The sequence below is a fragment of the Rhagoletis zephyria genome, unplaced genomic scaffold (genome assembly GCF_001687245.7).
Source record: "Rhagoletis zephyria isolate East Lansing unplaced genomic scaffold, Rhagoletis_zephyria_1.1 Rzeph_scaffold_00580, whole genome shotgun sequence".
In the NCBI taxonomy this organism is placed as follows: Eukaryota; Metazoa; Arthropoda; class Insecta; order Diptera; family Tephritidae; genus Rhagoletis; species Rhagoletis zephyria.
In genome coordinates, this window is record NW_016157664.1 from 107,544 (window position 1) to 120,762 (window position 13,219).

Below are 13,219 nucleotides of genomic sequence, written 5' to 3' on the forward strand. Positions count from 1 at the left end.
TCATTTAATAAAAAAAGTACGATTGAAAACATAAGCCCAGCATAATCAAAATGGAGTCGGCTTTTAAGCTAGTATCAACTATTTTATCATATATGTATGTGCTATATGCGGCATATTCAAAAAAGTTGTAACTACCTTAAAATCGACTTTACTTTGGATTGTGATCATGCAACTATACATATGTGTATTTTTTTTAATTTTAATTTAGAATTCTTTATTACCAATTACCTGCGAGCGATCGGATAAATTGCAAATATTTATTTTATAATACGGCAACAATTTATATTTACTATAATTTTGTTTTTATTTTTACTATAATAACTTTTTTGTTGTATTTAATGCACTTTTATCCATATACATATAATTTTAACTACAACGTGTATAATTCAATAAAAGAAAATATATAAGTGAAAGTGCCAACAAAGCTTATTGGCTAAGGCTCTGGTGTCAGTTTGTCTAGATTTAATCTTTAAATTTTTGCATTATTTGTTGAAATTGCAAACTTTTGTACTGTTTTAATGCCGAAGGGAAGAAAATATAATAATCAAAAAATTAATTAGACAAACTACCATTTACACTTTCAAACAGCACATCAAATTTGGGAAAAAGTAATCATTTAGCCTATCACTTTATAATCTTGTATTCCACATACACGAGGAAATACGTACATTAAAAAATAAAAATAAATAAAATTGATAAACAGTTAAAACTGATTTCAATGTGTTACAAAAAGGGCTGCACAGAAATGTAAACTTTTTGAGTCTAGTGGCTACAATACAATCGATTCGCCAGCCTGACGTCGGCTAGCATATCCAAATAGGAGAATAAAAGAAACTGTTAGATAGGAAACGTTAATTGCTTTAAATTAAAAGTATATGATTTATGATGAGCATTAATAGGAAAATGTGAAAAACGGTGGTTTTAGTGAAAGTATTTGTAAATTTTAGTGCATTTAAAGTTATTTACAGGCTAACCTAATATTCACGCACGCCGCCAATTTAAGGCCCGTCCACATATAACTTTGGCGTTGCGTTGGCGTTGGCGTCGCTTCAACAGCTGACTATGAATACATGAATTCAAATGCAGCCGTCCACATAGCCGAAATTCGACAACGCTCACGCCAACACAAAGCAAAAAGATGGCCAACTCTCAACTTTTCGCGTACGTTGCTCGTCAGCTGTTGCAAATAAATACAATTATGTGAAATATTTTTCCTTTTCAATCAAGTGCGAGCAAGAAATATCTTTTTTAGTGCAATTATTGATATGAAATATTAATTAATCTCTCGTTAGTATGTTAATTTAGTGGCCCAAGCATTCGCTGCCAAACGTTCATTGTAGCAAGCATACTTTTAACGTGCGTTCTGTCAAACCAACTCCAACGCCAAAGCCAACGCGAAAGTTCTATGTGGACCGGCCTTTACTGTCAAAAATTTCTCATGCACATACATTTTGTATGGGACCAACCGAAATTGAACGGCGTGCGCATGAAGCTAACTCAATTTCCAATTTTTGTTCTGCGTGACATTTTGATTTGACGTTTCGCTCAATGAACTCAAATGCAAACGCACGCAAGCCAATTTCGGGTGACGCAAAAAAAACAAATTCGGCGGCGTGCGTACCAAAACGCAAGCCGCGAATATTAGGTTAGCCTGTTAGGCGTTGAAAACTGTCAAAATCGGCAAAACCGCAGTAGAGGTTTGCGGAATGCGCCACCTTTGCTCGCTACATCGTGATATAGAATAACAGCTTGCAAGGCGCATCTATACAAGGTGGTGTTACTAGAACAGCTGATTTGATATTTTTGTCTCTAAACTAACCGCCCTATTCCCACAACACTGACAAAATTCATCATATGACTATTGTCACAATTACTGCGCCTAAAACACAATATAAACATTGTTTCGCCGTTGTCACTTACTCAGTAGGTCATAACAATAAAACTGACAATTGTCATACGACAGCTTAAAATAAATTTGCGGCATAGTATTAGGCGCAGTAGTAAAGGCAATAGTCAGCCGCTGAGTTTTGTCAGTGGTGTGGGAATAGGGCGGTAAGACTGCTTTTACACAGTTCAACTATTGAATTCAATTCTGCTCGCATGTGGAAGAGAGGGGGTGAGAAGAAAAGGGACGAGTACACATGCGTCTGTACCGTCAAGTCGTTTCAACTTTCTTGCTTTGCTTTTGGCATTTTCGTCGCTTCCCATTTAAAGAACCAAAAACTTGAATTCAACAGAATTGAAACGTGTAAAAGCAAATAGAAAACACAAAAGAGAATGAGCAAGAATTGCTTTCAAGTACTTGAATCATGTAAATCGGGTGTAATACAGCAGAATGTCATCCAAGACGAAATGGTGTAACTTTAGGATGCCAACGAAACGAAATGGCGAAAATTATCTCCTATTTTCTTTCGTTTTCACATCCTGATGTACCAAAAAGCAATAACAAAATACACGGGATTTTTACCTATGTATGTATATGCGATTGCTACCAAATTTCGGAGAGTAAGCCGATATTTACTCCCAATAAGAGAAATATGCAAGAAAGTACGGAAACGCAAAACCAGGTGATATGAACAGTTGATTCATTTCTTGTTTTCTGACGCAATTTTCTAAGAAAAATAGTACTTCCCATCTTATTATATATTTAAATAAGTTTATTTTGTCAGTTGCAACTGTAAAATCACCACAAACAATTAATTGCATTAAGTTTCATGCCATCAGCTGTTTTTCTACTGGCAAATAGTTACTATTAAAAAGTTATCCAGCAAAAATCCAGTAAAACTTGCAAATGAACGCTTCTAAGGGCCGTTTGCACCATGTCTAGTTAACTCTAACTCCCAGTTAAACATCTTTATCGACGTTATCGACACCCATCATATAACATGTGATCGATAAAGCAGTTAACGTGCTTAACTGAAGGATGTACCTCCAGTTAGCGTTAACTAGACATGGTGCAAACGGCCCTAAGAGGCAAAATGGATGCAGATTAAATAAAAGGGTAAGTCATAGTCGAATTTATAATAGATAAGCGTAAATCCTGGTAGTAGTTTTTCGAATGAAAATAGAAAGTTTTAGTAATTAATTCTTTATGCCTGGTAATATACTAGAAAAAAAATATATATAAAAAAAAATAAACTAGAGCTTACATTTTAGTTAAGTGTGTATTCTAATTGGTGGTGCCGCATCTTGATGTCTCGGAAATTGAAAAGTCTACTGTTATACACCCCTCCTCCGAATGGCAGATGGATTTTATGAAAGTCGCCGTTTTAATTCACTAGTCGAGTCGAAAATTTAGGCAATGACATAAACTTTTCGATACGATTCGACTTTCGAAAAACGCTTTGTATTCGACACGACTTCCGCAATATTGCTGATCAATGGACTAACAGGCTAACCTAATATTCACGCACGCCGCCAATTTACTGTCTCAAGCACATCCGAAATTGGACGGCATGCGTATGAAGCTAACTCAATTTCCAATTTTCGTTCTGCGTGATATTTTGATTTGACGTTGTACTCAATTAAGTCAAATGCAAACACACTCAAGCCAATATCGGGTGGGTGACGCAAAAAAAAAAAGAAATTCGATAGCGTGCGTACCAAAACGCAAGCCGCGAATAGTACCGGCCCCGTGTTCACATGCTTGAAAATCTCGCTCATTGTGTACATTCCTCCACAATGATCTCGCTTTTTTCTCTCACAAGCGAGATAGAGTTTTGTCGGCTGAGCATTTCACAGCATACTTTTTTCATTTGTAAAATGTCGCCAAAAAAGAGTGTTTGTGCTTTGCAGGCTGAATTTGTATTTTCCGTAGAATTCTGCGAAACGAGAAAATACCTGTCTAACAACAAAAATGATAGTTGAAAGCATGCGAGAAATCGCAAACCGCTTGGTATGCGATAAAAAACATATTTCGCACATTTTGCGGTCTACACGTGCGGGATGTCGCATGCGTCGTCACGCAAGCGAGATTTTCCAGCGCATGAAAACGGCTGATGAGTTAACTAAATATTTTCACGCACGCACAGTGATTTTGGCCCTTGCTGTCTCCACAGGCAAAAGTTTTTATCTTGATAATGTTATCAGGCAAAATTTTGCCCATGGAGACCGCATATTGCTCTTGGCAAGCAATAATTATCAGAGCTTTTATCGTGATAAATATTGGAGGCAATTTGGTACTTTGACAGCTACATTTTCATTTGCGCGATAGCTTCGTGGAGACAACATTATCGATATTTCAATATAAAAGCAAAAATTGAACTGTTTTCTATTAAAATATGTGTTATTATTTGCTTGGGTGTGAAATAGCATATTTTTTAACCTTTTTAATTGATGAAATCCGGCAAAAATTGCCATCTTATAAATGCTTTTATCAAGATAAAAAATGCCCACGCACAAATATTGCCGCTGATAAAATTTTTCAGGCAATAAAAATGACAGTTGGTAGGCAAAAACTGTTGCCTGCGGAGACGGGCCGTAAGTATCGGTCATAGAAGCAGAGTAAAGAGGTGTTCACATGAGGCGATTTTGCGTTTAACATTTGCATTCAACTCACGGAGGGTTGCACGAAAAAAAAGTGGAAAGGTATGTTAGCGCATCGTGAGTACTTTCCCCACGATGCGCAGGCCGTCTCATCGTGTATTTCGACGTTTTATATCTGCACGAGCGGTCTCACATACCGTCTGTGTAAGAGCCAATTTACACGATAACTTGTCACCCTGTGTTTTTTGCACGATCCTCTTTAAAAAAGTCTTCGAAAATCCTCATGCATTTACGCGATGACTTTCTTTTCGACGTTTCTTGAGTTTTTTTTACACTTAAGCGTCAAATTTTCTTTGGTCAACTTTTTCGTCCTCATTTTTAAAGCGGAGAGAATCGCGAACTCAAAGTAAAAATACGAGAAAGTGAATTCGATAAAAGCGAAACGTCAAAAAAAACGCTGGATTTTGCTTATCATGCGTGCTTGCCTACCTTGCTGACTTCCCTACACTTCTTGCCTACGAGCTCGACACGCATGACTTTCCACCCAGGGTTAAATGGGCTCTTACACGACGACGTTTCACTCTGCGTTTTCTGCACATTCCCTTTTATAAAAAGTCCTCTTAGTGCAAGAAAAGCCCTCAACAAACGTTTTTCCTACCCTAGTGCACTCAACGAACATACCATATACATATAGAATAAGGGCCAGTTTTAAGGTGTAAGATTAGCCAGCTGTTCAATTTAAACTGAGGTTGCGTAATCCTAAGTTTAAACTGCCACTGAAAACTCGGCCTAAATAGCTACTGTGAACACGTTGTTATATTGCTTTTTGTGTGTAGTAATGAAGCTATGGATCCTTTTTTGTATAATCCATCTGAAGCAAGCGTGGCTATTTTACGTGATTACCTTGAATCACTCGATAATTATATTCCCTTCTAAATTCCGTACATAAAATATGTACACATTTCGCTTTCCATACAATAATAAATGACACTGCATTTAAATGAGTGTTAAGGGCAGGGTTCTTAAATTGATTGCAAAATTTCGAACGATCTGGCAGCACCATACTCCAAATTACTCAATCGGCAGGGTTCTTCAGATATCCAAGCACCAGATTAACACCGGTTATTCTCGCAAGGGCGGTCATAAGTTAATAAAATTTCGTTATAAGATTAGGAGTTAATAATAGAAAAAAGTGGAAAATGAGTGCTTTACGTTCACATTTTGGGAAATTGTAAATATATATTTTTAATTTTGCTCATTTTGTGAATTGTGTCGACGTGAATGAAGCTATGAACGGTGACGAGTGAAACGTGTGCATAGCGTGAAAAGAGCGTTTTGAAAGGAAGAGAAAAGTGGAACACTGGCGTAGTTCTAGATGTACATTGCTTAAAAAATATACTAATTACAACAGCACACAGTTTTTATAACTTTCAATATAAGTTAAAAGTTGCTTATTTCAAAATATTAGGTGTGAATTTTGAGAGCGAGCGAGCGAACGAACGAACAAGCAGCGTGCGAAAGCGTTAAGAGAGAAGGTGACAAAATATGATTGTGTGTATTGTGTGTACAGTAAAAAATATAATACATATTTTACATATGCATACATCGTATAAGATTGATTCTAATGGGTTGACTGGCATTTAAATTTATTGCATTAGTGCTTATACATATGTATATAAAATTTATAAATTTTCCTTTCCTCTTTTCAATAATGGCTAATTTTGGTTCTATTCCACTAGCTCACACAGCCCATATAAAGTAATTCTTTGCTAGGATTATTGTAAGAAATTCATCTGTAAATTATTGATTAGTCGATATTGCAATTTATGTAAGCTTTACACCTGTTTATTAAGAAATTGCATAAAAAATTTTAGTTCTTTTATTAAATATTATTTAAATATAACCTGAATTTCGCTTCGGATTGTGACATATCTAGTCTGGAAAATTACTTAACTACTCGCTTCGAGATTCTGAGTTCTTTATTCCTGAATTGCTCCAAAGGCCACAAGTTGTGATCGATCAATATGTTCCTGAGTTTGAATTTCTTACCTTTTTCAGAACAATTGGAGCCTTGTGATCAATTGTTAAGTATATGTATGCAAGAAATGTTTGCCTTCTTTAGTTTTAATTTGTAAGAATCTCGATAAAAAAATCTATATACCTATCTACCTAAAAAGGTACAAGCATCTTATCTAGATTTTTAATTGAAATTTTATTTGTTATAACATTTGGAACAAAGTTTTTTATTTCAAATGTAAAATGTAAAATTTGAAAGATGAGTAAATTAATCTCTTAATCTGGGAAACGATTCAAGTTCAATATTCTTTACTTATCTACATCTTCACCAGCTTGCATCTGTGTTAGAACACTAAAACAACTATATATTAGTAACAATACATTTTGTTCCTTTTTGCAACAGCAAAACGAATTATGGATTTTGTACAAGTAGCAGAAGAAGAGGGTGAAGAGCCCATAGAGCTTCCAGCTGAGGAGGATGGAACACTACTTCTTTCCACTTTGCAAGCTCAATTTCCTGGCTCATGCGGTTTAAAATATCGTAATGAAGACACGAAGGCGGTGCGTGGTGTACGCTCGAATGAAGGACGTTTGTACCCTCCATCTTCTGAAGATGGTTGGGGCTCAAGCGTATTTTTCTGTGTTTTTCCCAAAGGTTATAATCTTTTATGATTTTTTGAGAAATAAAAATTTATATTTAGTAATAATTGCGTTACAGAAAACAAACGGAAGAGTGATGACAATTTGGAAAACTCCACCGCTAAAACTAAACGTATTGAAACTCGTTTACGTTGCACCGATCTTATAGTTCTGGGCTTACCCTGGAAAACTACAGAGGATAGTTTACGCGAATATTTTGAAAGCTATGGAGAGGTGTTAATGGCACAAGTCAAAAAGGATATGAAATCTGGTCAGTCGAAAGGTTTTGGTTTTGTACGATTTGGTTCGTATGAAGCTCAAATGCGTGTACTTTCATCCAGGCATTTGATTGATGGACGTTGGTGTGAGGTAAAAGTACCGAACTCAAAAGTAAGTCCGTTGTTTTATGTATTACTAAACTTTAAAATGTAACCGTTTTTTTTTTTTTTTTAATAGGGTATGATGCATCAAGTGCCATGTAAAGTCTTCGTTGGTAGATGTACCGAGGATCTATCCGCTGACGACTTAAGAGATTATTTTTCGAAGTTTGGGGAAGTAACCGATGTTTTTATACCAAAACCTTTCCGTGCATTTAGTTTCGTAACGTTTTTGGATCCTGAAGTTGCGCAATCTTTGTGTGGGGAAGATCACATCATAAAAGGTAAATGTTAAAAATTTTAACAAAGTACATGTAGAGAAAATAAAGAAAAAGAGTATAACAACAAACTATCATTGCAATCTTTAAATTTTTAATATTAATTGTTTGAATACGGTAGCACTATTTATGTAGCATGTTTCCACAATCAATATTTATTATGCTTACAGGTGTATCGGTTCATGTTTCAAATGCAGCGCCCAAATCGGAGCAAAATCGAAATTCTGGTCATAACCAACAGAATTACGCCTACAATTCGCAAAGCAGCATTGGCAGCGGTCTTCATATGCTGCATCACCAAGGCATTAGCGCTAGCGGCAGTGGTGGTGGCGGCGGCGGCAGTAGCACAACTTCTGGTCGTAATGGCCACCAACGTTCTAGCAGCTCCACCAATATGTTGGGTGACGGTCCAATGGGCGGTGGTGGTTCTGGCAGCGGCTCTTATGGCATGAATGGTAACAGTTACGGCGGTAATAACAATGAATTCAACAGCGGAGGCAGTCTGGGTGGCAGTAGCGGATTGATTGGCAATTCTGGTAACCGGCAAGATGGATCCAACACTCCTTATAATCGTGGTAATGGAGGTAATTATATGAATAGTCGTTCAATGGGTCCTCAGCATAGTGGCAGTGGCAATATGGGTTGGAATAATCAAACAAATCGCGGGCATCTAGATATGCCCAATTTACAAGCACTAGGCATAAATCCTCAAGGGCCTAATCAACCAAATCAAGGTCAAAACATTAACAACCCGTTGGGGGTGGGTCTCAATTTGAACTCGTTGCCAATGAATCCTGCTATTGTGGCGGCTGCTTTGAATCAATGGAGTCTATTGGGCAACCAGTTGCAGAGCCAGTCGCAAGATCAACAGGTAAACATTGAGAACACTGATTGTGAAATTCACAATTTAAATAAATATAAGGTATCAAATCAGGGAGGAAATTTTTTGTCTTGGATGGCCCAAGCAAGTAGCTCCGGAAATGGTGGAAGTTTAAATGCCGGAGTCAAAACCAACAATTCAAATAGTTCTAGTTCTAATGGAAATCCCGGCATGGGTTCAGGATCCTGTAATGACACACAACAGGTCCTAAAACAACTAAAAAGTTCACAATTTTAACTCATCTAAAATATGTTCTTCTCTTTCTAGAATGGCAGTACTAATACAGGCAGCCAAGGTTGGTCTCGTCAAAATTCTGGAGGGATACCACAAGGATCGGCTGATGGTAAACCGAAATTTATTTAAATTTACAAAACTTAGTAGAGCGACGTGTGTGTATGAATATTTTGACGCGATTTTTAAATTCTGACCGGTATTTCATTAAACATTAAAAAAAATATGTAATCGTAAAATGGTTAAAATTATGCTTAACAGTATCTTGATCTGAATAAAGTTGTAACCTATATTGTAGTGCAAAACATTCGCATTTTTGTTATAAAAAAAGATATTCAGCGAGCTTTGTTGCATTTCCTGAAGTATGAAGGTATTAATTAGGAAATACACGTACGCACTCAACATGCTGGAGAAAAAACGGTTTACAATAAGTATGTACCTGCCTTTTGGGCAGTTATGTTTGTTTCTATTTTTGGAAATAGAAAAAAAAAACTAAGCTAATTTGCCACAAAGTTTCATGCTGGTAGCTAAAAAAAACTTGCCGATTTAGGAGCATTTGGCTTCCTAGTTTTATTTTCTGTTCCTTGTTTTTACGTGTAGATGCGTTTTTTTACCAAAAAAAAAATTTCCTATTATTCTACAAGCGTTTTGCTTTGAATTGCTGAAAATTTTCCTAAAATATTCCTAGTAGAATAGAAGGTATAAATATTTAAACGGAAGGCTGTGGCTCGAAAAGTCCTGTACGTTCTCGCTTTTCACTCGAAATCGTTGAGGTTCACGCGTATTTATTTTTCTTCGACCGCACCCTGTCTCATAGCAGAAATCACAACCATTCCGCTAGACACATGTTGACTTCAAGCGACAGCAACAGGTTCCAGCGCAGTGGTTGCGGTCTCTGCTCCGCGCAAAAAACCGCGGCAATGGGATGTAAAATTTTTCGGAACTAGTGAATTAACACCGACGATTTCTTTAAATATATTTATTTATATATATTTTATTTTATTGCAACAATAATTTATAAATAAAAAATTGCATTACAAAAATACAGCAAAGAAATTACAATTGCTTTGTTTAACTACTGTTTTGAAAACAATTACATATATTTTTATCTACTGCCTTTTAAGAATAACAACGCTTTTTTGTATTTATGATGGAGAGTATGTTTTTTCCCCCTTTTTGGCTGAGGTAATAAATGTTTTGCAGTTACTGTATAAATTCCACATTTGCGTATCATGAAAATACTAGTTCCGTTAATTAGACGTTACGATGTTTGTACAAGAAAAGTGCAGCTTATTAAAATTTATAAAAAGTTTCGGCGTATGTATGTATGTATGTATGCACCAGGAAAATTCTTAAGAAATGTAGTACGTGAAAGCTGTTGTTTTTATAAAAATTAAGTTTGTGCGGATAGATTATGCCGTATTTGGGCTAATAAAAACAGTAGTAATTTAATTTAAAAAAAAATATATAATTAATATCAACATTTCCCTTATATAATTTTGTTTAAGTTAAATGCAGATAGTTAATTTTAAACATTTAGAAATTCAAGTTTTAAGATAAAGATTTTAGTTCTAGAGCATAATATGAAAAAATTATCAAAGAAACAAGAGAATATTTTTACAGATAGCATAGACATGAAATTGAAGTGAGGTTATACGTAGAAGTTATCAACGGCATCAAAATACACCGTGCGACTGAAAATTTTACACACACAAAAAAAATATATATATATATGGGTAAATTATAGTAAAACGGCGTACTTAGTTTTTCTCTTTGACGTCAGAATTTTTTTAAAAGGAATTTGGAATTTAACAAATATGATTATTTCAAAAAATGATTTAAAAAATTCAGTGCAATGTAGGGTAACAACATAGGTATCAATAAAGTAAAAAATTCTCTAGAATTATGACAGAATAAATTTTTCGTGCGTAAGGACGAATGGGTATGGGAAATGTCCTTTACACATTTTGTCCTGAAATATCCTTGAAAATTTACAATATTTTTTTTTTTTAATTATTGTTTAATAACCAATCAATTTTTAATTAATCATATGTATCTTCAAAATTTCAAAGTCGTTTGAAAAAAAAACCTGGCGTCAGAGTGAAAAACTAAAAACGCAGTTTTACTATATTTGACCCATTGCTTCGAGAGTATATCGATTCTTTCGTGTGTTTTTAAATACATTGTTTTTGTCCCACGATGTTATATGTTTGTTCTAGAATTCGAAAAATGAGATTCTTTGTCCATTCGTCTATGACTTTGTTCGAATGTGCATAGGTACTTATTTTTTTTTAATTTAGTTGATTGAGTGTCATTAATTTATGAATATATAGTTTTTTCAATCCATTCGTCCATGCTGAATGTAGCCACATCTTTGTTTTCGGTGTCGCGCTCTTTGAATATATCTGCAATAAATATGTATATATGTATATTTTATTTGTGTGTGTAGATTAGACCGTACCGGAAAAAAGTTTGCCGCACATCCCTGAGTAAAGTATTGTTGCAAAGAAATTTCGGGATTTTTTTTATCGAACGTAGGGGTCCCCTTTTTACATTTTTTTTTTGTTCTAAAGTTCTTTGACCTCAAGTAACCCGTTATAGTACTTACCCACCAGACCTCAGTTCTTATCACCCTAACGTACCACCCAAATGCCAGTAAATTGAGCTGCGCCAAAATCATTAAACTTTTGGTGAGTAGATATCCAATATAACTATTTAAAATAAAATTATTTTTGGTGTCACCGAAAAATTTAAACATTTACTCTTGGGTTCATCAAAAATTTTTGTTTCCAATTTGTCCTGCAAAAACACTTTAGACTGAGTGGTGTACGGCCAACTTTTTTTTTTTTGATTGTAAGATGATACGGTCCAGTTTATCTTGCAAACTTTTTTAGATCTACCCTGAAGTAATTCAATAACGGATAAAAGATATGCCGTTTTGATCGGAAAGTCATGCTGATTAAAATAACGAAATGTCCTATTTCTTAATTTTACAGCAAATATGTTTAATCATTTAAAAAATATTGGCAATTAGCACAACGCTGCTAATACCACTTTTGATATGGCAGTTGGAAGTACTACGCTGCGACTAATCACTTTCGCGTTATCGATTGTTATTGTTTTCTTATCAAGTTTGATCAAACGCGGAGATGCATGGCGTATAAGTAACATTATTTCCTAAACATATAAATATCATACAAAAAAAAGTTTACAGATAATTAAAAAAATGTTCATTTTTTAATCTGGATAATTATACGATCAAAACGACAGTATTTATCCGTTATGAAACTATTTTTTTAGACAAGTGCCAGATTGACTGGTCTATTAAAATAAAACAACGAATACACACCAATATAAGTTCTAATTTTGACAGCACACATGAGAAAATCATCGAACGAAATTTTTCCATCACGTGATCCATAACGGTGTGCCAGTGCATTGAGTATGCGATTGTTGAGGTGGTAGCCAGCAGAGTTGAGTGCATCGCGCAATTTGAAACCATCAATGCGTCCGGTTTGTTCGGTGTCATAGAGCTTAAATACTGCTTTCCATTTTGCTATGTCGGTGAGTAGGGCTTCGAATTCTTCAAAACCTAATTTACCCGACTGATCAACATCCATCATGGCAACCATGGAACGGCAGACATCTTTGGAAAATCCAGTATTTTCCTCCAGAACAACTAAGGAATTAGATTTAAAAACTTAGCAAACTTTTAGTTAATATTCTTTTCATGTTTCCTATTTTATGCTTTTATATGTATGTAAACGAAATACCAATCAGCAGTTCCTTAAACTTGCAAATTACTGTTTGAGAAGTTGCTGCTGGATATTTTTCACTGGAGATCTGTTCGTACAGACTACTTTTTTTTAAGCCTTTCTTACCTGGTGGCATTCCTACATTGCCGGGCTTGACATGATTCATGTTAGCTGGATTTTGTTCACTGCCATCTGTAAACATACTTTCAAATGGTGTACCTTTACAAAATGGACCGCAAATAAGTGCTAATATATTTAGGCCACCACCGTCGACTTCTGGCACCGCACTACCGCCAACATCTGAATTTTGTAAATTATAGTTGTAAGGCGTATAACTTGTGCTCTTTGGTAAATCTGTAAAAAATAGAATACGAAAATATTTAAGAAATTACATAGAATTATTATAGAAATTTTCCACATAAGACTAATAAAATAATAGAGTTATTTCTTTAAACCGACGATGCCCACGCCAGAGCTTATAATAGCCGGCCAGATCTTTACAACAGTAGGCTCCGATTTTTTTCTTTTTGAATTTTACCAGCCGGACACATTAATGTC

The 13,219-nt window shown here is 35.2% G+C and overlaps 2 protein-coding genes across 10 annotated transcripts in view; one reads left to right on the forward strand and one right to left on the reverse strand.

Moving 5' to 3' along the window:
- The first annotated feature begins 5,553 nt into the window (after positions 1 to 5,553).
- TBPH (TAR DNA-binding protein-43 homolog) lies at positions 5,554 to 9,213 on the forward strand. Of its 7 annotated transcripts, none has more exons than XM_017612765.1 (8): positions 5,554 to 6,020; positions 6,905 to 7,156; positions 7,220 to 7,530; positions 7,597 to 7,801; positions 7,966 to 8,379; positions 8,470 to 8,666; positions 8,718 to 8,879; positions 8,943 to 9,213. In XM_017612765.1, the coding sequence occupies exons 2-8, from the start codon at positions 6,916 to 6,918 to the stop codon at positions 9,036 to 9,038; spliced, it is 1,626 nt and encodes a 541-aa protein (XP_017468254.1). In that variant the 5' UTR covers positions 5,554 to 6,020; positions 6,905 to 6,915; the 3' UTR covers positions 9,039 to 9,213. The 7 variants fall into 7 exon arrangements, with proteins under 7 accessions (XP_017468254.1, XP_017468250.1, XP_017468252.1 ...); XM_017612762.1 differs by having other exon boundaries at positions 5,555 to 5,716; positions 5,954 to 6,020; positions 7,966 to 8,666; XM_017612761.1 differs by having other exon boundaries at positions 5,554 to 6,036; positions 7,966 to 8,666.
- A 1,778-nt stretch (positions 9,214 to 10,991) lies between these two features.
- The window catches only part of CalpA (calpain A), a 32,393-nt gene continuing 30,165 nt past the window's right edge, over positions 10,992 to 13,219 (reverse strand). For all 3 annotated transcript variants that reach the window (XM_017612773.1, XM_017612775.1, XM_017612772.1), the window contains exons 9-11: positions 12,788 to 13,015; positions 12,256 to 12,585; positions 10,992 to 11,311 (exon numbers count right to left, since the gene is read on the reverse strand). In XM_017612773.1, coding sequence (XP_017468262.1) covers positions 11,226 to 11,311; positions 12,256 to 12,585; positions 12,788 to 13,015 — 644 coding nt within the window. In that variant the 3' untranslated portion in view covers positions 10,992 to 11,225. The remainder of the gene's footprint in view (positions 11,312 to 12,255; positions 12,586 to 12,787; positions 13,016 to 13,219) is intronic.

Coding starts and splice junctions, on each gene's coding strand:
- TBPH (XM_017612761.1), top strand. CDS start 6,916: ATGGATTTTGTACAAGTAGCAGAAGAAGAGGGTGAAGAGCCCATAGAG. Junction 7,531..7,596: donor TAAAAGTACCGAACTCAAAA/GTAAGTCCGTTG, acceptor TTTTTTTAATAG/GGTATGATGCATCAAGTGCC. Junction 7,802..7,965: donor GGAAGATCACATCATAAAAG/GTAAATGTTAAA, acceptor TTATGCTTACAG/GTGTATCGGTTCATGTTTCA.